Source organism: Salmo salar, chromosome 01 (assembly GCF_965601325.2).
Source record: "Salmo salar chromosome 01, fSalSal1, whole genome shotgun sequence".
Classification (NCBI taxonomy): Eukaryota; Metazoa; Chordata; class Actinopteri; order Salmoniformes; family Salmonidae; genus Salmo; species Salmo salar.
The window spans coordinates 96,940,372-96,961,225 of record NC_138291.1 but is presented as its reverse complement, the minus strand read 5'-3'; the positions used below and the strand labels follow the sequence as shown (position 1 = coordinate 96,961,225).

General features: G+C 41.4%; 1 protein-coding gene and 1 long non-coding RNA gene across 2 annotated transcripts; one reads left to right on the top strand and one right to left on the bottom strand.

Annotated features, from left to right (window-relative positions):
* Positions 1–1,321: 1,321 nt before the first annotated feature.
* On the bottom strand, positions 1,322–3,541 carry LOC106610704 (proteasome 20S subunit beta 1). Its single transcript, XM_014210205.3, has 6 exons — positions 3,306–3,541; positions 2,829–2,936; positions 2,427–2,508; positions 2,136–2,265; positions 1,893–1,999; positions 1,322–1,634 (listed from the first exon to the last, which is right to left on the bottom strand). The coding sequence occupies exons 1-6, from the start codon at positions 3,404–3,406 to the stop codon at positions 1,449–1,451; spliced, it is 714 nt and encodes a 237-aa protein (XP_014065680.1). The 5' UTR covers positions 3,407–3,541; the 3' UTR covers positions 1,322–1,448.
* A 3,122-nt stretch (positions 3,542–6,663) lies between these two features.
* LOC106610700 (uncharacterized) lies at positions 6,664–13,774 on the top strand. The gene is made up of 3 exons (XR_001329953.3): positions 6,664–8,122; positions 10,483–10,648; positions 10,757–13,774. It is a non-coding gene; the product is annotated as an uncharacterized LOC106610700 (long non-coding RNA).
* Positions 13,775–20,854: the final 7,080 nt, after the last annotated feature.

Here is a 20,854-nt window from a genome sequence, read left to right as displayed (position 1 = left end):
AAACCGAGATGTCTGCAATAAAATATAAATACAGTAGGTTATAGGCATATTTACATTATGTTGACAAATTTCATGCTCAATCAATTGAATTATATTTTGCTACTTCTAGGCTCTGTTGGGTAATGGGTCTATATTTCATCTGTAGCCTAACGTGCGCAATGATCTTGATTTAGTGCATTATTTTAGGTTAAGCGTTAGAATAAGGCGACTCAATATTTGCAGCCATAGGTGATATCTTTCTAGGAGCAGATCCGTCCTCAGTATTGTGGAATAATTCTAGTGGTATGGTAATTGGTAAGATTTGAATGGAGAAAGCTGATCCGAGAGCAGCATTGTCGTTCTATCGATCCTACCAGTATCGACACATACTTCACTTCAAAAGCGCACTTAGCAAACATTCGTTCTCTCTGCGTGTTGTTTTGGGAAATTTATGTTGCGCTGCATTCACAAACTAGTTGGAACTAGGAAATGTCCAACTTGCTGATTAATTGAACGCGGCACGTGTGTAACAATAACCAGTTAGCAAGTCTGAAATGTCAGTTTCCTAGTTCCGACTAGCATTTGAATGCGGCATTACAGCTTCGGCGGATGAAGGAAAGATGCATAGTTAAAAAGCTCGTAAACCTAAATTCCACTGCTATCGACAACCGCCCCCTGGTCAGTTAAGGCGCAGGTGGTAGTAGATCCAGTTCCGGTTTTCCAAACTCAATCTCTAAATACCCCTATTTGGCTAAAAGTATTATTGCAAGCCTTAACCAATTATCGTCTAAGGAGACACTTCCAATCTTTGGACCGATGGAATATAGTGGCAAGAAAAATTCTGTGAACCCTTTGGAATTACCTGGATTTCAGCATTAATGAATCACATTTGATCTGATCTTCATCTAAGACACAACAATAGACAGTGTGCTTAAACTAATAAGACACACATTGTATTTTTCTTGTCTATATTGAATATATAATTTAAACATTCACAGTGTAGGTTGGAAAAAAATATGTGAACCCCAAGGCTAATGACTTCCCCAAAAACTAATTGTAGTCAGGAATTAGCTAACCTGGAGTCCAATCAATGAGACAAGATTGGAGATGTTGGTTTGAGCTGCATTGCCCAATACAAAATATTCACAAAATTTGAGTTTGCTATTCACAAAAAGCATTGCCTGATGTGAACCATGCCTCGAACAAGTGTTCAAAACTTTTGACCGGTAGTGTATGTTGAGCAAGAATTTTCTTGATACATTTGAAAACTGCTCAGACTTCATTGTAATCAAATACATTTAACATTTCATGTTTCTTAAAAAAATTGACACTGACAACATGAGAAAATTAACTACAGGGAACATTTTTATTCTTCAGCAAGAATGTAAAGAGAAAAGCAGGAGAAGGGTCCAAAATTTGAAAAATCTAGACAAAAGCAGTAGCTTGAAATGGTGGCAGAAATAGGTTATTCAGTCCTTCCTGAGTGGGACTGTCTCTTCTTTGATGCCCTCCTTGGTCACGATGCATATCCTGAGGGCATCTCCGGTGTACACATCTCTCTCAGCAGCAGAGATGAAGACATCTTTGACCAGTTGCACAGCCTTCTCCTGGTTCAGGGGCAGGTGCTGCACACCCTCCATGTTCTTGAATCCAATCTAATTGTAAATTAAGAATAAAAGACAGACTAAGGGGCAATACAGAAACAAAGAGATGGTTTGTCCCGAACCAAAGATATCTTGGTCACTAGAATGTCTAGGGTTTCCTTGCCACTGCTAAATTCTACATACACATTTGGCATACAAACATTCAAGTCATATTGTGCTGTCAAATTGGACAGAGGTGCTTTGGGGGGGAACAAAGCCCCCAAAAGCTAATAGCAATGCTCAACTTATACCACTTTTTGGTTTCTTTACCTGGTTGTCAAGCAGAGGTTGCAGCATGGCACTCGCTGAGCCACCAGCTTTGTATGTGTCTCTCTGATAGGATCCCACAGGGTCAAAACTGTAAACAGCTCCTTTACCTGAAAAGCAAAAACAAACCAGTTCAGTTTGGAGAGTCATAAATAGTGGACTATACTTAAAGAACACATGCAGTGAATACCTTACACATATGGAACCAAGCATCTGATAATAGTAGCAATAGAGCAGGAGTCATACCCTCCTCATCCAAGCCACCGATGATGTTGTAAACATAGTAGGGGAAGAATCTTCTACCATACAGGATTGTTGACAGCATGGCTGCGATGGCTCCACTTGTCATGCTCTTGTTGTTTGAGTGCTTGTACATCTAAAAACACATTTTCCCATCAGATATTGGCTGATGTTAGAAAAGTATACATTTACAAACGCTAACTTATTGTGTACGGCCATATGTCATAACTTTCTGCTCAACTAACAATTCTGAGAAAAATAAATAATGAAAGTGAAATAGTCTCAAGATGATCTCACCTTTAATCTTGCATCAATGATTTTGGTAAGAGTCAAACAATCCCCATGGAATCCACTGCAGCCGATGACAGTTGTATTTGTTCTGTGAGAAATTAAACATGTATTAGTAACAGCACCGTAACTTAGTGGTGAAATATTTAACATATCATTTATTATGATGTTCACAAGCATAGACAGGCAGCCCAATTATGATTTCTCCAAGACTAATTGTTTTTTTGTTCAGCTCAGAAAAAGATCTGTGATTGATCTGATTGGTCAAATGACCAATTAGTGAAAAAATATCAGAATTGAGCTGCCTGTCTAAACACAGCAATAGTGAGGCAGTAAATGGTGTTAAACCACACCATCTGACAATTTGCCATCGGTCATCCTTGGAAATACAGTTGTATGCACTTGACTTACAACTTGTAACATTTTGGAGAGTCACGACTGTGGATTGAATAGCCTTCACTCAAACGGGTGTCTGAGGCCACAATGGCAAAGTCTTCACCTGCAACAGCAAGCACAGTCCTGAAAACACAAAAAAAAAGTCAAGTGTCAGTTGACATGATGCCCTAACAAACAAGTTGACGTTAGTTTTGGCAAAACCTTAAATCAGCTATGAGACAAATGTATATAACTAATTAACGTTAGCTACTGTAGCTAACTGAAATCGAAACCAGAAACATGTATTGTTGTTCACGTAGTTAGCTAAGGTTACTTAACTACGAACATCTTCTATTGATTAAGTGTTCGCTATTTGCACCATGACACATTACTAGTCAGACGCTATCTCCAGTCAGTGTCCATTCTGCAGAACACAATTATGTACAGCATTAGCTAGGTAACGTTACTGTAGCTTGCTACCAAAACGATTGTTAGTTGGATATTGACGCTTACCCTCCGTTGAAGGAATATGGAGAGAATCGGTGCTCTACTGGTCCAGTATAGTGATACTCCTTCATTTTCCCGTTATCTCCATAAACTTGTGTAGTAAACATTATGCCAGTTAGCGAGGAAACCCGAAATCTTTAACTTGCTGAGACAAATGGGAAATCTCGCTGTATCACTGCAATATGGCGGACGGAAATGCTTCTTATTCTTCATCGTCATCAACAACCGACAAAACAAAAAAAGTTGTATTTCCTACCACCCAGTGGCTGGAGTCATGGAGGTTAGTTCGAAAAAGCGGTGGTGGGGAGCGCTCAAATCGAACAGTAATCTGCGCAGCTCAACAATTTTACCAACAAATCAGCAGAAACAATGTTCAGAAACAATTTTCAAACATATTTTCATTGGGAAAGCAGATAATGCATTTTTTAAATAAAAAAACATAACTAGCATATGAAAATACAGAATCCTAATAATTACGTCACTTTTGTCTTCGCCGTAGGACATAAAGGGGCACCTTACTCACGCACCAGAGGCATCCCGGTTACAAGTGGGTGTATGGAAAGCGAACAGATAATTGGGAAAATGTGTTGCCACAAGATTGTTTTGCGTTGCTGCTTGGGCTGGGGTGTATTCATCACGTCTTACCACGGAAACCGTTAAGAACAAAACGGAAGCAACCAATAGAATTTCGTTTTCATTGCAAAACTTTTTCCGTTCGGAGTAAACGTTTTGCAACAGAATTGGCGTAAGGAATACAGCCCTGTTGTTTCTCTGTTTCTCTATGTGTCTTCGTCCACAGAGATGAGGGTACGCCATTGCATTTAGGCTAACATTTTGTAACAAATTTGCGATTCACTTTGAGCTGCGCCTTTGGTGTAGGTAGCTACCGGTATCTACGATTTTCGTAGATGTATACACTAGATTTGTATTGCTGTATAAATATAACGTATCAATCTACCAAGCTAGCTCGCCTTTACCTTAGCTAGCTAGGTAAGTTACCCTGGGGACAAGACAAGGAGTTTGGGCTATGTATTCAGCCTGATCTCATAGACAAGACGTAACATAATAAAGGTACATCTGGAACACTCATTTGTATTATATGTTACGTTTGGTATGTATGGTTTAGTGCTTAATTTGTTAATCGTAAGGTGCCCGAACAAAAAGTCAGAGGGGGATGATCTGGAGAGCTCTACGGTACCAGGGGCGCATTACTTACTTTTTCTCACCTTCATAATAATGCATTGCGTGTGTAACCGATGTGAAATGGCTACGGTAGTTAGTTAGCGGTGGCGCGCGCTTATAGCGTTTCAATCGGGTGACGTCACTCGCTCTGAGACCTGAAAGAGTTGGGTAACGATGCTTCGTGGCTGTCAGTTGTTGATGTGTGCAGAGGGTCCCTGGTTCAAGCCCAGGTTGAGGAGAGGGACTGAAGTTATACTGTTACACATGCATATCATTGCATTTGCTTTGTGGCATAGAGCAGTAGAGTAGAGGCACTTACAATCGCACACATTTTAGTAGCCTAAGGGTCAGGGAAAAATGTGGCTTTTATAAATGCATTTCATGCAATTCTCTGTCATTTTACATGACTGGAGACTTTGGCAGATTATTTTTTAATACTGTAAATAACTGAAATGACAGGCTCCTTTGACACTGACAAACTGAAAATCTGAGATCAATGAAAACGACCATGTGTTGAATCCATCAATAGACTAGGCCTAAGTGTGTGGAGACATATATTGTAGGCTACAAAATGAGGAGGAAATTATAATCCTAAAAATGCTTTCCAGTTTCAGACTCACCCAATGATGTGCAGCTCACTCACCGGTGATGGCCAACGCTTTCGTGCCAAAAGCCTATATCTCTCGTTTTACTTTGTAAAACAATATTTGGAAGTTGATCAAATATTTTGTTAGCCTACAGCAGACAGATTAGTGTTCTTTTTTCACAGTCAGCCATTTGCTTTCCAACCTGTGTTTTCCTTTGTTTGTAATTTGAAATATTCCTTAATAAATCCTGTTTTATCTGCATGCTGTTTGTTCACTGACAGATTTGCCGTGCATTCCTGACTGTAGCCTATTCCTTGTTATTGGGCTACAATCTACAGTTAGGCTAAGAGAGAGACCAGCTTCTCTCTTACCACAGCGATGGCCATGCGTTGGCTACAATGTTGCGCAAATGTTTTAACGAAGAGGCAACTCGAATTAACTTTGATTTTATTCAAATTTTTACACTGTAAAAAGTGATTATTTGTTTTCATGCCACGAGAGGTACCAGTTCTGGCCAAATAGGTTCTGTAACGGAACAGTCCAAAACGGAGAGGTGCTGGATCCTGTTCCAATTAAGCACTGGTATGGTTACATATGACAGAAGGTTACTTAAGGCAAAAAAACGAAAGGAGGGTGGTTGGTAGTGCTGGGCATAAATGTGAACGTCTAGCAACCCAAAGGTTGCGTGTTCGTTCGTACCTCATCACAGACAACTAGCATTTTTGCTAATTAGCAACTTTAACTACTTTTTAGCTACTTTGCAATGACTTAACATGTCTGTGAAACTGTTAAAAGTAGTCCTTGTGCATAGAGTTGTATGGTTCGTTTAACTTTGCAATCATTGGTATTTATTTTGTTACTACCGTGGAATTACTCATTTATAAATACCCTGTCTGGAACATAAGTGTTTGACAATTGTAGATGACCTGAGAGTACCATTTCCAGAATCAAACTGTCATGTTCCAGACGGTGTATTTAGAAATTCAGTATGGTCCCCAGGCAACTAGGTAGCTATCATCACCAAGAGTCCGTTTGCTGTTGAGTGACTGCTTAAGTTAGCTGTTAGCTAACGATAATACACAGGGGGCGTAGAGACTGTCACATCTTTTTGAGTCATCACCGCTCGACGTGATTGATTTATGGGATCAATACCATGCCAAATGTATTCGCAAATGTAAGATACCAATCCACAAATGTAAATCACTTTCCACAAATGTAAATCACCATTCCACATATGTAAATCACCATTCCACAAATGTAAATCACCATTCCACAAATCGTGCGATGGGTAATGATGCTTTGATGGTGTTTTGTCAATGTGTGCAGAGGGTCCCTGGTTCAATGCCAGGTTGGGGCGAGGAGAGTGACGGATGCAATACTGTTACAAAGTTTGATCCCATATCCTACACCTCCCCTCTACCTTTTGCATGCCTCTACTGGGGAAATGATTAGAGGCCTCAGGTATACTTATGTCTCCTTAATGCTCACTGTCTGTGCAACAGACAGTGAGCATTATAATCACTTACAATGTATGACATATCCTTCACATTTAGTGGTGCTATCACACTGGCCAGCTAATTCAACTATTTGGGTGATGAATGGGTGTACAGCGCAGTAGTGCTGCAAATATGACTACCGTAATTTCCGGACTATAAGCCGCTACTTTTTTCCCAGTTTTGAACCTCGCGGCTTAAACAATGACGCGGCTAATATATGGATTTTTCCTGCTTTCAAATAAAAAATAAATAAAAAACACATTCTGTGACGTGGTCAGTTTTTTGGCGGCATGAAGCTTTCATTAGACCAATGAAATTGCCGAACGAGTTACGGCCAAACAACTTTTTTGTTTACTGTTTAGATTAAATCGAGCGCTCTCAAACTTCCCATCATTGTGATTACGGTAGTCATTTTGTCACCCTCATCATGGCAAAGACACGGAGAAATGCATATGATGCAGCTTTCAAGTTGAAGGCGATTGATCTGGCTGTTGGAAAAGGAAATAGAGCTGTTGCACGCAACCTTGGTCTGGAGCAATGACTTTCTTGGTAGGCTACTGTTTACTGATAATTTTTTATTACAAGCCGTGTTTCGTTAAAGCCTATTTATTTTTGTTACAAGCCGTGTTTTGTTAAAGCCTGTAAAGTTCATTTGTTTCAATGTACCGGTAGGCACCTGCGGCTTATAGACATAATTTATGTTCAAAATAATATATATTTTTTAAATTCAGTGGGTGCGGTTTATATTCAGGTGTGCTTAATAGTCCGGAAATTACGGTAATCTAGGGCTAGTGTTTCGATTATTTACGTTGGACCTACTATGGTTACAAATATGGTTAACATATTATGGTTACCATACTATAATTTCTGCAGCCTCGATGTATAGAAATCGCATTCTATGGGTACAAACCTTTTTTCTATGAGTACAAATCGCTTTCTACCGTGATAACCTTTTTCTATGTGTGAGAACTTCTTGTCTACACGTGATTACTTCTTTTTTTCTTGTCGTCAAATACCTATCAAAAGTCAGGTGACCTAAGCTCTTCCAAATATGGAGTTGCAGGGTTGCCATATATGTTATGTTTGCGCATATCTCTCCTATGTGCAAATCTTTATGGCAGTCATTTTACTTAGGCCCTCAATTTACAAATACAAATCAAAAGGTGTTTGTGGATAGTGAATTGCATTTGTGGATAGCGATTTATTTTTGTGGATAGCGATTTATTTTTGTGGATTGGTGATTTTATATTTATGAATACATTTGGCATGATATTGATCCCATACAGAAGCTCCACAATAGTTTGGAGCTAATATTCTATAAGCGGTGCAGGAGCTCAAGTAGAAGAACATTTGAGGTGCTGGAACTTGGCTCCGGTGAGCTACTGCACAAGTCGAGCACTGGTCGCAACTAGGGTTGCAAAATTCAGGGACAATCTTGGTTGGAGGTTCCGGATTTCCTGCTTATTCCCTCTTGATTCAAGGAATCCTCCAACCGGGATTCCGGAAAAACCGGGGAATTTGCAACCCTATTCGTAACACGGAACAAAGTAAAGTTCAGGTAAGTTTTTCCAGCATTTCTCAAAAACTAGTTGTCTATTACCATGTCAATTAAAGCTTGAAAATAAGCATAGACAATTCCCCGGATGTTGATGCTAACACATTAGCTGTAGGCCCTCGCTGCTCTCCCGGGACTGCCACGCAGAGCGCAGAAGAAATATCAGCCCATGGAGAGATGCATGAGATTGAACTTCACTCAACTTTCAAATTTTCCTTGTTAACACTATCAACGTTTCCCTTTCCTGTAGCAATTGTTATCAAATCAACGCAATATTAGCCACTTTTGGTGCAACATACCGAAACAAAACGAACTATGCAAAACATTTTGTTTTAGGCAGAGCTCATCGGTTTAGGATTCTATTGCGCACGACTCATCTGGTACTCTACACATACCAGTGCGGCATAACCAATCAGAGCTGCACTAGGCCTGTATGCAAATAAATCATTGCCATATATGGATCTGTGCCATTTACTTTGAACTGTACTGTGTTTACAGCATTAGCGGTAGTGGGAGATGCGCTTGTTTTGAGATCAAAGCGAGAGCTGCATGTAGCCACGTGTGCACATTTTGTTCATATCCTTTGCTAGTTAGTGAGTTAATTGCCCAGTTATAGATAATTTATAGCCAGCAATAGGGGAGTGATTGCTTCCTACAAGAGCACCAAACACATGCATTTCTAGACATCTTTGAAAAGCCAGTCAAGTAAAGAGCTTTTTTTCTTTTGTTTAAAGGGACAGTGTTTTATTTTGAGACAGGCTTGAATAAGTAGCCAATAGACAGAGGGTAGCATAATTTGTCTGATTCTCTGTAATAATGGTATGGGAAAAATAATGCATTTTATTTTGTAAAGTGGGTTCTCGTATCAAACAACACAACATTTTCAGTCACCTCCTTGTCTGAAGGACAAGTGGATAATCCGGTTGTCAAGCCCTGCATGTTGTCAAGCCCTGTAAGTCTCATGGAATGTAGGCCAACATTGAGCACCACACATTGGCTGCTACTGTAGGCTGAATGATGGAACAGCTATTTCCATGTTAAAATGTTATGGGATGCATTTTCTCCATTATTATTTTTTATGGTAGGCCACTCTGGTAGGCCACTCTGTAGGTCTACATTATGATCATGTAGCCTACTTGGCCGCTGTTAAAACTAACATAAAGCGGATACAGCCTCAGTGTTCATAGTAAACACGCGCTGGATTTTGCACAGAATTTTCACAACCGTGAAGTTTGCGCTCAGCAGACCTGAAATTTCCTCAGTGTCAAATAGTTTTTGAGGGAACATTGGCCTTAGGCCCATTCGTTGCAGACCTGTTTGAACGTAAAGTTACGCTAATTCCTTATTCATGATGTACACAGTGAGGCAACATCATTAACTCACCTAGCTGACATGCTAAACTACGGAACAAAAATATAAACGCAACATGTAAAGTGTTGGTCCCATGTTTCATGAGCTGAAATAAAAGATAGCAGAAATTGTCCAAATGCACAAAAAGCAGGAAGGTCCAACATAGCTGTTGCCAGAGAATTTTGTTAATTTCTCTTCCGAATCCAACCTGCCTCACAACTGCAGGCCACGTGTAACCATGCCAGCCCAGGACTTCCACATCTGGCTTCTTCACCTGTGAGATTGTCTGAGGAGGGGGAAGGGGGGTGCTGGAGTATTATTATAATAAAAAAAAAATTATTATTTCATTTTTGTTGTTGTATTGTACTCCCTTTTTCTCCCCAATTTCTTGATATCCAGTTGCGATCTTGTCTCGTCGCTGCAACTCCCTAACGGGCTCAGGTAAGGCAAAGGTCGAGTCACGCGTCCTCCAAAACATGAAGCGCCGTTTGGTGGGTTTTAACACCCGCCCGCTTAACCAAGTAGCCAGCTGCACCAATGTGTCGGAATCAACACAGTTTAACTGACAACTGAAGTCAGCCTGCAGGGGCTGGGCCCACCACAAGGAGGTACCCGGACAAACCCTCCCCTAACCCGGACGATGCTGCACCTCCCTATGGGGGTCATGGCCGGTTGTAACACAGCCTGGGAACGAACCCGCGTCTGTAGTGGTGCCTTAAGCACTGCAATGCAGTGCCTTAGACCGCTGCGCCACTCGGGAGGTTGCTGAGGAGTATTTCTGTCTGTAATAAAGCCCTTTTGTGGGGAAAAACTCATTCTGATTAGCTGGGCCTGGCTTCCAAGTGGGTGGGTTTATGCCCACCCATGGCTGCACCCATGCCCATTCATGTGAAATCCATAGATTAGGGCCTAATGAATTTATTTAAATCTTCTATGAACTGTAACTCAGTAAAATCTTTGAAATTGTTGTGTTAATATTATTGTTCAGTATATTTGTCGTTTGTGTTTGACAGCATATCACAGTGCGGAAAGCAGCTGATGGCCGTGTTTTATCCAAGTTCCAGAAGTACCAATTGTATCATTGCCCCTTCTGCCAGCCCTCCATTTTCAAACCCCGAGACTATGCCAGTGTGTCGGCACACATTGAGTCTCACAGATTGAAGGCTGTGCTTCATAGAGGTAATCTCATCCATTCATTATGCTAGTTTAGCACATGATACCATGCTTTTTATCAACTGGGGAACTTTGGGTCCTGGATGCTGATTGGTTTTTTTCGCCCCATTTCAGAGTTCACAATATTCATATGCCATTTGCAGTGCAGAGCAGCAAAGCATTTTCACTGCCCATACTGCCCCAAGACCTATGTAAATAGGAGTGATTTTACCAAACACATTCCACAATGTGAGTCAGTATGTGGGCGAGACCCAGGTGCAACTGCGAGAGGCCCAGATGTGACCAGTGCAGATGTGACCAGTGCAGATGTAACCAGTGCAGATGTAACCAGTGCAAATGCGAGAGGCCCAGATGTGACCAGTGCAGATGTAACCAGTGCAGATGTAACCAGTGCAAGTGCAAGAGGCCCAGGTTCAGCGTGTCCAGCTATGAGACCTGTAAGCAAGAGGAAAATCAAATGTCATAACTGCAGTTTATGGCTTAACAAAAATAGCCTGAAGAAACATCAATTAAGGAAGCATACATCTGCTGAGAAGTACAGTACAGCTCACTCCAATCTCAAAAGACAGTGCTTTGACCAGGACAATTGGGTGTTTGCAGAGGATCAACACATTTTCCCTGTCTCTCCTTCTCCTGGTGAGCAGCAATACATAATATATACACTGAGTGTACCACCATCATGAACACCTTCCTAATATTGAGTTGTACACTCCCCTTTTCCCTCAGCCTCAATTCGTCGGGGCATTGACTCCACAAGGTGTCGAAAGCGTTCCACAGGGATGCTGTCCCATGTTGACTCCAATGTTTCCTACAGTTGTGTCAAGTTGGCTGGATGTCCTTTGGGTGGTGGACCATTATTGATGCACACGGGAAACTGTTAAGCGTGAAAAATCCAGCAGCGTTGCAGTTCTTGACACACAAACCGGTGCGCTTGGCATGTACTACCATACCCTGTTCAAAGGCACTTAAATATTTTGTCTTGCCCATTCACCCTCTGAATGGCACACAAGGTCCTAAACAATATCGTAACCGCCATCGATAAGAAACAATACTGTGCTGCCGTTTTCATTGACCTGGCCAAAGCTTTCGACTCTGTCAATCACCACATCCTCATCGGCAGACTCAATAGCCTTGGTTTCTCTAATGATTGCATCGCCTGGTTCACCAACTACTTCTCTGATAGAGTTCAGTGTGTCAAATCGGAGGGCCTGTTGTTCGGACCTCTGGCAGTCTCTATGGGGGTGCCACAGGGTTCAATTCTTGGGCCAACTCTTTTCTCTGTATACATCAATGATGTCGCTCTTGCTGCTGGTGAGTCTCTGATCCACCTCTACGCAGACGACACCATTCTGTATACTTCTGGTCCTTCTTTGGACACTGTGTTAACAACCCTCCAGACGAGCTTCAATGCCATACAACTCTCCTTCCGTGGCCTCCAACTGCTCCTAAATACAAGTAAAACTGCTGCCTGCACCTGCCCGCCTGTCCTGCATCACTACTCTGGACGGTTCAGACTTAGAATATGTGGACAACTACAAATACCTAGGTGTCTGGTTAGACTGTAAACTCTCCTTCCAGACTCACATCAAACATCTCCAATCCAAAGTTAAATCAAGAATTGGCTTCCTATTTCGCAAACAAAGCATCCTTCACTCATGCTGCCAAACACCCTCGTAAAACGGACCATCCTACCGATCCTCGACTTTGGCGATGTCATTTACAAAATAGCCTCCAATACCCTACTCAACAAACTGGATGCAGTCTATCACAGTGCCATCCGTTTTGTCACCAAAGCCCCATATACTACCCACCACTGCGACCTGTACACTCTCGTTGGCTGGCCTTCGCTTCATAATCGTCGCCAAACCCACTGGCTCCAGATCATCTACAAGACCCTGCTAGGTAAAGTCCCCCCTTATCTCCGCTCACTGGTCACCATAGCAGCACCCACCTGTAGCACGCGCTCCAGCAGGTATATCTCTCTGGTCACCCCCAAAGCCAATTCCTCCTTTGGCCGTCTCTCTTTCCAGTTCTCTGCTGCCAATGACTGGAACGAACTACAAAAATCTCAGAAACTGGAAACACTTATCTCCCTCACTAGCTTTAAGCACCAGCTGTCAGATCAGCTCACAGATCACTGCACCTGTACATAGCCCATCTATAATTTAGCCCAAACAACTACCTCTTCCCCTACTGTATTTATTTATTTTATTTTGCTCCTTTGCACCCCATTAACTCTATTTCTACTTTGCACTTTCTTTTACTACAAATCTACCATTCCAGTGTTTTACTTGCTATATTGTATTTACTTTGCCACCATGGACTTTTTTTTGCCTTTACCTCTCTTATCTCACCTCATTTGCTCACATTGTACATAGACTTATTTTTCTACTGTATTATTGACTGTATATTTGTTTTACTCCATGTCTAACTTAACTCTGTGTTGTTGTATGTTGTCGAACTGCTTTGCTTTATCTTGGCCAGGTCGCAATTGTAAATGAGAACTTGTTCTCAACTTGCCTGCCTGGTTAAATAAAGGTTAAATAAAATAAAATAAATAAAAAACATACACAATCCATGTCTCAATTGTGTCAAGGATTAAAAATCCTTCTTTAACCTGTCTCCTCCCCTTCATCTACACTGATTAAATGGATTTAACAAGTGACATCAATAAGGGATCATAGCTTTCACCTGGTCAGTATGTCATGGAAAGAGCAGTGCCTAATGTTTTGTAAAATCAGTGTAGATGATGATGATGATGATGATGATGATGATAATAAAATATATAATGTATACCATTTACATATGCCAATACCTCACTCATGTTTCAGTACCAGCGGTGGTGGGAGAGATGGGAAGGATGTGCCCATTCTACGCCGAGGATACCCACTGGGCACAGACGTCAATTCAACGTCTATTCCACGTTGATTAAACCTAATTTAATTGAAATGACATGGAAACAACGTTGATTCAACCAGTGTGTGCCCAGTGGGTAGACACATCTTCCATGTCTCCCCTGCTCCTGGTGGGCAGCAATATACACTTACCTCATTCTTGTCCACCTTGTTGTGTTATAGATGAAATGCCCCTTAAAATGTCTTTCAGCACTCATTCGGGAAATGCTTACCAAGCAAGAGGTGATACTGGAACAACAGACACTCATCCTACGACTGTTACAAACAGGACAGCCTGGAAACTGCCTGGAAACTGATCTTCAGGGGGCTGACTTCATTCCACTTTGTCTCTTATGCTCTTTTTGAGAGAATCAATGGGAGTTTATGGGATTCAAATAATTGTTCAGTTAAGCAAGACAAAAAAAGTATAATTTATGTCCACAAAATATATTTTATGAAAGGCGTTTCACTCCCCTGTAAAAACGTTTCAACTTGACGTTTTTTATTTTACCTTTATTTAAGTCAGCCCCCTGAAGATCAGTCAGTTAAGAACAAATCCTTGTTTTCAATGACGGCCTAGAACGACAGATTTGTACCTTGTCAGCTCGGGGATTCGATCTTGCAACCTTTCGGTTTCTAGTCCGACGCGCTAACCACTAGGCAACCCTGCCGCCCCATGTATGGATGTAGGATAAAAGCATAATGTTTTGATGCTCAGAATAAGCATATGTGTTTCTTAGAACCATATATGCATCTCTCACCTGGGGAAAAGCAGCAGTCACTTGTGGCTTAAAGTTTTATGTGAATTGATACATTATTCAAATGTTTTGTCCTTTAGATTAACCACTTGAGCCTAATTGGGGGATGCGACGTGAAAGATGCTGTGTGGCGTTTAATGAGGCGCACAATTTCCAACACGCTGGCAAAAAACATGAATTGGAGAGGCGTAATAGAAAAATCTCTCTTGCATCCCTTCGACTGAGGGAGGTTTTGATTGGTAAGGATTTCTCATATTTACAAATGTCTCATCTCGACACATAGCTCGACAACTGTGATTATTATTATTTGACCATGCTGGTCATTTATGAACATTTTAACATATTGGCCATGTTCAGTTATAATCTCCACCCGGCACAGTCAGAAGAGGACTGGCCACCCCTCATAGCCTGGTTCCTCTCTAGGTTTCTTGCTAAGTTTTGTCCTTTCTAGGGAGTTTTTCCTAGCCACCGTGCTTCTACACCTGCATTGCTTGCTGTTTGGGGTTTTAGGCTGGGTTTCTGTACAGCACTTTGAGATATCAGCTGATGTAAGAAGGGCTATATAAATAAATTTGATTTGATAGCTTCCTGCAATGCAATTACCATGGCATTTTACAGTATTCCGTTCTCCCTGTTGCAACTGCCTTTTCACATCTTTGCAACCACTTGTGCTCTTGTTCATTAGCTGTTGTCCGGAAGAATCCGTTAATATCTAGAACGTCTGAAAGCGATGTGGAGTCGGTCATGAAAAAGTGGTTGCAGCTGGCAGCATACTGGGAAGGAGTGAGAAGCAGACGAGACAGGAGTGTGGTGGCCCCTGTGCCATGATGGACTTGGGAAAGGGGTGTATTTAAGTGATAATGCCCAAGAAGCCGTGGTCTGGAGATTATATACGTCAAGGGCCGGCAAACCGTGCCAATATAACCTCCAACAGCTTGGAGGGCATTATCACTTTTATACAACGGTTACCGACATATTCAAATAATGATTGACATATTTTCATTAAAAACGTTATTTTGATAAATTGATTCATACTATTTCCTTCCTTCCATAAGATATAGTCCCAGCACAAATCTAAGGTGCTTGTTGCCAGCCAAGCCAACTGGTTGTTAGTTCTATGCGTTCTATGCCAAGCTATCTAAGCTAAATGGCTATACTAGACAAAATAAAGACATAACGATGCTCTGACGAAGACACAACCACCCTTTTCGTTCCCTTGCATGAATTGCGCAAGGGAACAGTGAAAAATACAGTGATGTGTAAGTTAGAAGTTAATATATTAATGCATAATTCGTATAGCCTATATATTAGTGTCCAGTGCCTTCGGAAAGTATTCAGACCCCTTGACTTTTTCAAAAATGTTAACGTTACAGCCTTATTCTAAAATGGATTCAATTGTGTGTCCCCCTCAATCTACACACAATACCCCATAATGACAATGCAAAAACAGGTTTTTAGAAATGTTGCGAATTTATACAAAAAAATAATAACTGAAATATGTATAAAATACATAAGTATTCAGACCCTTTAGTCAGTACTTTGTTGAAGCACCTTTGGCAGCAATTACAGCCTTGAGTCTTCTAGGGTACGACGCTACACGATTGGCGCACCTGTATTTGGGGAGTTTTTACAATTCTTCTCTGCAGATCCTCTCAAGCTCTGTCATGTTGGATTGGGAGCGTCGCTGCACAGCTATTTTCAGATCGGGTTCAAGTCCGGCCTTGCTGGGCCACTCAAGGACATTCTGAGACTTGTCCCGAAGCCACTCCTGTGTTTTCTTGGCTGTGTACTTAGGGTCGTTGTCCTGTTGGAAGGTGAACCTTCGCCCCAGTCTGAGGTCCTGAGTGCTCTGGAGCAGGATCTCAAAAAAGGATCTCTATGTACTTGGCTCCGTTCATCTTTCCCTCAATCCTGACTAGTCTACCAGTCCCTGCCGCTGAAAAACATCCACACAGCTGCCACCACCATGCTTCACCGTAAAGATGGTGCCAGGTTTCCTCGAGACGTGACACTTGGCATTCAGGCCAAAGAGTTCAATCTTGGTTTCATCAGAACAGAGAATCTTGTTTCTCATGGTCTGAGTCCTTTAGGTGCCTTTTGGCAAACTCCAAGCGGGCTGTCATGTGCCTTTTACTGAGGAGTGGCTTCCACCTGGCCACACTACCATAAAGGCCAGATTTGTGGAGTGCTGCAGAAATGGTTGTCCTTCTGGAAGGTTCTTCCATCTCCACAGAAGAACTCTAGAGCTCTGTCATAGTGACCATCGGGTTCTTGGTCACCTCTGACCAAGGTCCTTCTCCACCGATTGTTCAGTTTGACCAGGCAGCCAGCTCTATGAAGAGTCTTGGTAGTTCCAAACCTATTCAATTTTAAGAATGATGGAGGCCACTGTGTGGAATTGTTTTGTAATTTTTTGGTACCCTTCCCTAGATCTGTGCCTCGACACAATCCTGTCTCGGAGCTCTACGGACAATTCCTTCGACCTCATGGCTTGGTTTTTGCTCAGACATGCACTGCCAACTGTGTGACCTTATACAGTGAGGGAAAAAAGTATTTGATCCCCTGCTGATTTTGTACGTTTGCCCACTGACAAAGACATGATCAGTCTATCATTTTAATGGTAGGTTTATTTGAACAGTGAGAGACAGATTAACAACAAAAAAATCCAGAAAAACGCATGTCAAAAATGTTATAAATTGATTTGCATTTTAATGAGGGAAATAAGTATTTGACCCCCTCTGCAAAACATGAATTAGTACTTGGTGGCAAAACCCTTGTTGGCAATCACAGAGGTCAGACGTTTCATGTAGTTGGCCACCAGGTTTGCACACATCTCAGGAGGGATTTTGTCCCACTCCTCTTTGCAGATCTTCTCCAAGACATTAAGGTTTCGAGGCTGACATTTGGCAACTCGAACCTTCAGCTCCCTCCACAGATTTTCTATGGGATTAAGGTCTGGAGACTGGCTAGGCCACTCCAGGACCTTAATGTGCTTGAGCCACTCCTTTGTTGCCTTGGCTGTGTGTTTTGGGTCATTGTCATGCTGGAATACCCATGCACGACCCATTTTCAATGCCCTGGCTGAGGGAAGGAGGTTCTCACCCAAGATTTGACGGTACATGGCCCCGTCCATCGTCCCTTTGATGCGGTGAAGTTGTCCTGTCCCCTTAGCAGAAAAACACCCCCAAAGCATAATGTTTCCACCTCCATGTTTGACGGTGGGGATGGTATTCTTGGGGTCATAGGCAGCATTCCTCCTCCTCCAAACACGGCGAGTTGAGTTGATGCCAAAGAGCTCCATTTTGGTCTCATCTGACCACAACACTTTCACCCAGTTGTCCTCTGAATCATTCAGATGTTCATTGGCAAACTTCAGACGAGCATGTATATGTGCTTTCTTGAGCAGGGGGACTTTGTGGTCACTGCAGGATTTCAGTCTTTCACGGCATAGTGTGTTACCAATTGTTTTCTTGGTGACTATGCCTTGAGATCATTGACATGATCCTCCCGTGTAGTTCTGGGCTGATTCCTCACCGTTCTCATGATCATTGCAACTCCACGAGGTGAGATCTTGCATGGAGCCCCAGGCCGAGGGAGACGGACAGTTATTTTTTGTTTCTTCCATTTGCGAATAATCGCACCAACTGTTGTCACCTTCTCACCAAGCTGCTTGACGATGGTCTTGTAGCCTATTCCAGCCTTGTGTAGGTCTACAATCTTGTCCCTGACATCCTTGGAGAGCTCTTTGGTCTTGGCCAAGGTGGAGAGTTTGGAATCTGATTGATTGATTGCTTCTGTGGACAGGTGTCTTTTATGCAGGTAACAAGCTGAGATTAGGAGCACTCCCTTTAAGAGTCTGCTCCTAATCTCAGCTCGTTACCTGTATAAAAGACAACTGGGAGCCAGACATCTTTCTGATTGAGAGGGGATCAAATACTAATTTCCCTCATTAAAATGCAAATCAATTTATAATATTTTTTACATGCGTTTTTCTGGATTTTTTGTTGTTATTCTGTCTCTCACTGTTCAAATAAACCTACCATTAAAATTATAGACTGATCATTTCTTTGTCAGTGGGCAATGTACAAAATCAGCAGGGGATCAAATACTTTTTTCCCCTCACTGTATAGACAGACGTGTGCCTTACCAAATCATGTCCAGTCAATTGAATTTACCACAGGTGGACTCCAATGAAGAAACATCAGGGATGCACAATGTAAACAGGATACACCTGAGCTCAATTACAAGTATCATAGCAAAGGGTCTGAATACTTATGTAAGTTTAAATAATACTTATGTAAATATATATACAGTGCATTCAGAAAGTATTCAGACCCCTTGACGTATTCTAAAATTGATGAAATAAAACATTTTGCTCATCAATCTACACACAATACCCCATAATGACAAAGCGAAAACAGGTTTTTAGAAAACTTTGCAAATGTATTAATTTACAGAAATATGTAATTTACTTACATAAGTATTCACACCCCTGAGTCGATACACGTTAGAACCAACTTTGGCAGTGACTACAGCTGTGAGTCTTTCTGGGTCAGTCTCTAAGAGCTTTGCACACCTGGATTGTACAATAGTTGCACATTCTTTTAAAAATTCAATGAGCTCTGTCAAGTTGGTTGATTTGTTAAATACTACTGCACTGTTGGAGCTAGGAACACAAGCATTTCGCTACACCTGCAATAACACCTGCTAAATAACCCGATTTGTAAAAACTGTAACTAGGCCACATGAACAGTTAATGTCATCTTGGCAAGAGACTCCAGTGTATATTTGGCCTTGTGTTTTAAGTTATAGTCCTATTGAAATTGTCTCCCAGTGTCTGTTGGAAAGCAGACTTAACCTGGTTTTCCTCTAGGATTTTGCCCGTGTGTAGTAGAGTGATGTTGTTCCCCTAGATTATGCACCAAGTTGCACACAAGGACAGTTCAAGTAGGCCAGGTCAAGAGGGGATGTTAATAAGTTAATAACAATAATAATAATTCAATGTGTTTTCTTTATTTAATTACAGCAGCATAGTTAATGTTATTTTTCGGTATACAATTTTTTTTTTTATATCTATATTGTAAATACACCTAATTGTAAAAGTTTGTATATTTTGGTTTGGTTTGGTTTATCCGTACTTACGTACAAGGTATGTTGTCCTTGGCGCCGTAATTTGTCAATATAAAACTGTGGTAAAGTTACATAAAGTGCTGTTACGCAACTATAGGTTTTGTTACAATGTGGACAATTATAAAGATTTATGTTAACAACTTTCACCAAGCTCGCTAATTAGGGTACCTATTGTAACTTACTCGGGAGTATTTGGGACCGTGTTTGAGTGAGTTGCTATGTGCTCACGCAGGTGCCCGAGAGCTGTGACTGCACCGAGGGCTAACATATTGTGTGTTGTCTCTTCGTGTGCAGCTATGTCTTTTATTTTGTCCGAATATGTTGTATATCATTTTAATTGTATTGTATAGTGTGCTGTTGGGCACTGAATGTATGTATGCAGTTCCCGCTCTTTTGCCGGACCTTCAACTAGCAAGGTGCCCGAGAGCTGTGACTGCACCGAGGGCTAACATATTGTGTGTTGTCTCTTCGTGTGCAGGTCGAATAAAAATGATTCAACCATCAGAATTCCAGTTGTGGCAGTGTCCTAAATAAAAGTACACAACGCAGAACGAACCACGCTACACGTGCTTAGCTCTATTTAGTTTATTTTTATCCCAAAAAACTCCCTAGTCCTTGCCGATGACAAGCATATCCATAACATCATGCAGCCACCACCATGCTTGAAAATATGGAGAGTGGTACTCAGTGATGTGTTGGATTGGCCCCAACCATAATGTTTTTATATTCAGGACAGTTAATTTCTTTGCCACATTTTTTTGTAGTTTCAGTTTAGTGCCTTATTGCAAACAGGATGCATGTTTTGGAACATTTTTATTCTGTACAGGCTTCCTCCTTTTCACTTTGTAGTTACTCCACAATACTAACCTAAATGACAATGTTGTTGAGCCATCCCCAGTTCTCCCGTCACAGCCATTAAACTCTGTAATTGTTTTCAAGTTGTCATTGGCCTCACAGTGAAATCCCTGAGCGGTTTCCTTCCTCTCCGGCAACTGAGTTAAGAAGGATGCCAGTATCTTGGTACATCCAAAGTGTAGTTAATAACTTCACCATGCTCAGAGATATATTCAATGTCTGCTTTTTTTACCCATCTACCAATAGGTGACCATTGCGAGGCATTGTAAAATCTCTTTTGTCTTTGTGGTTGAGTCTGTGTCAGAAATGCACTGCTCGACGGAGGGGACCGTACAATTATCTGTATGTGTGGGGTACAGAGATGAGGTAGTCATTCAAAAATCATGTTAAACACTTATTGCACACAGTGAGTCCATACAACTTATGTGACTTGTTAAGCACATTTGTACTCCTTTACTTTGACTCTATGACAATTGAGTATTTTTTCTAGCATTGATGAAACAGACCTTTTCTGAAGTAGTTCTAAAATCCCCTATAGGGAAAATGAATGGTGAAAAAACGATTGGAACCATTTA

What these genes read in the sequence shown, in the direction of transcription:
- LOC106610704 (XM_014210205.3), bottom strand. Translation starts at nt 3,406, where the DNA reads ATGTTTACTACACAAGTTTATGGAGATAACGGGAAAATGAAGGAGTAT. An exon ending in CCATATTCCTTCAACGGAGG is followed by an intron (nt 2,937 to 3,305) that starts GTAAGCGTCAAT and finishes TTGTGTTTTCAG; the next exon opens with GACTGTGCTTGCTGTTGCAG. An exon ending in AACCTCTGCTTGACAACCAG is followed by an intron (nt 1,635 to 1,892) that starts GTAAAGAAACCA and finishes ATTTACAATTAG; the next exon opens with ATTGGATTCAAGAACATGGA.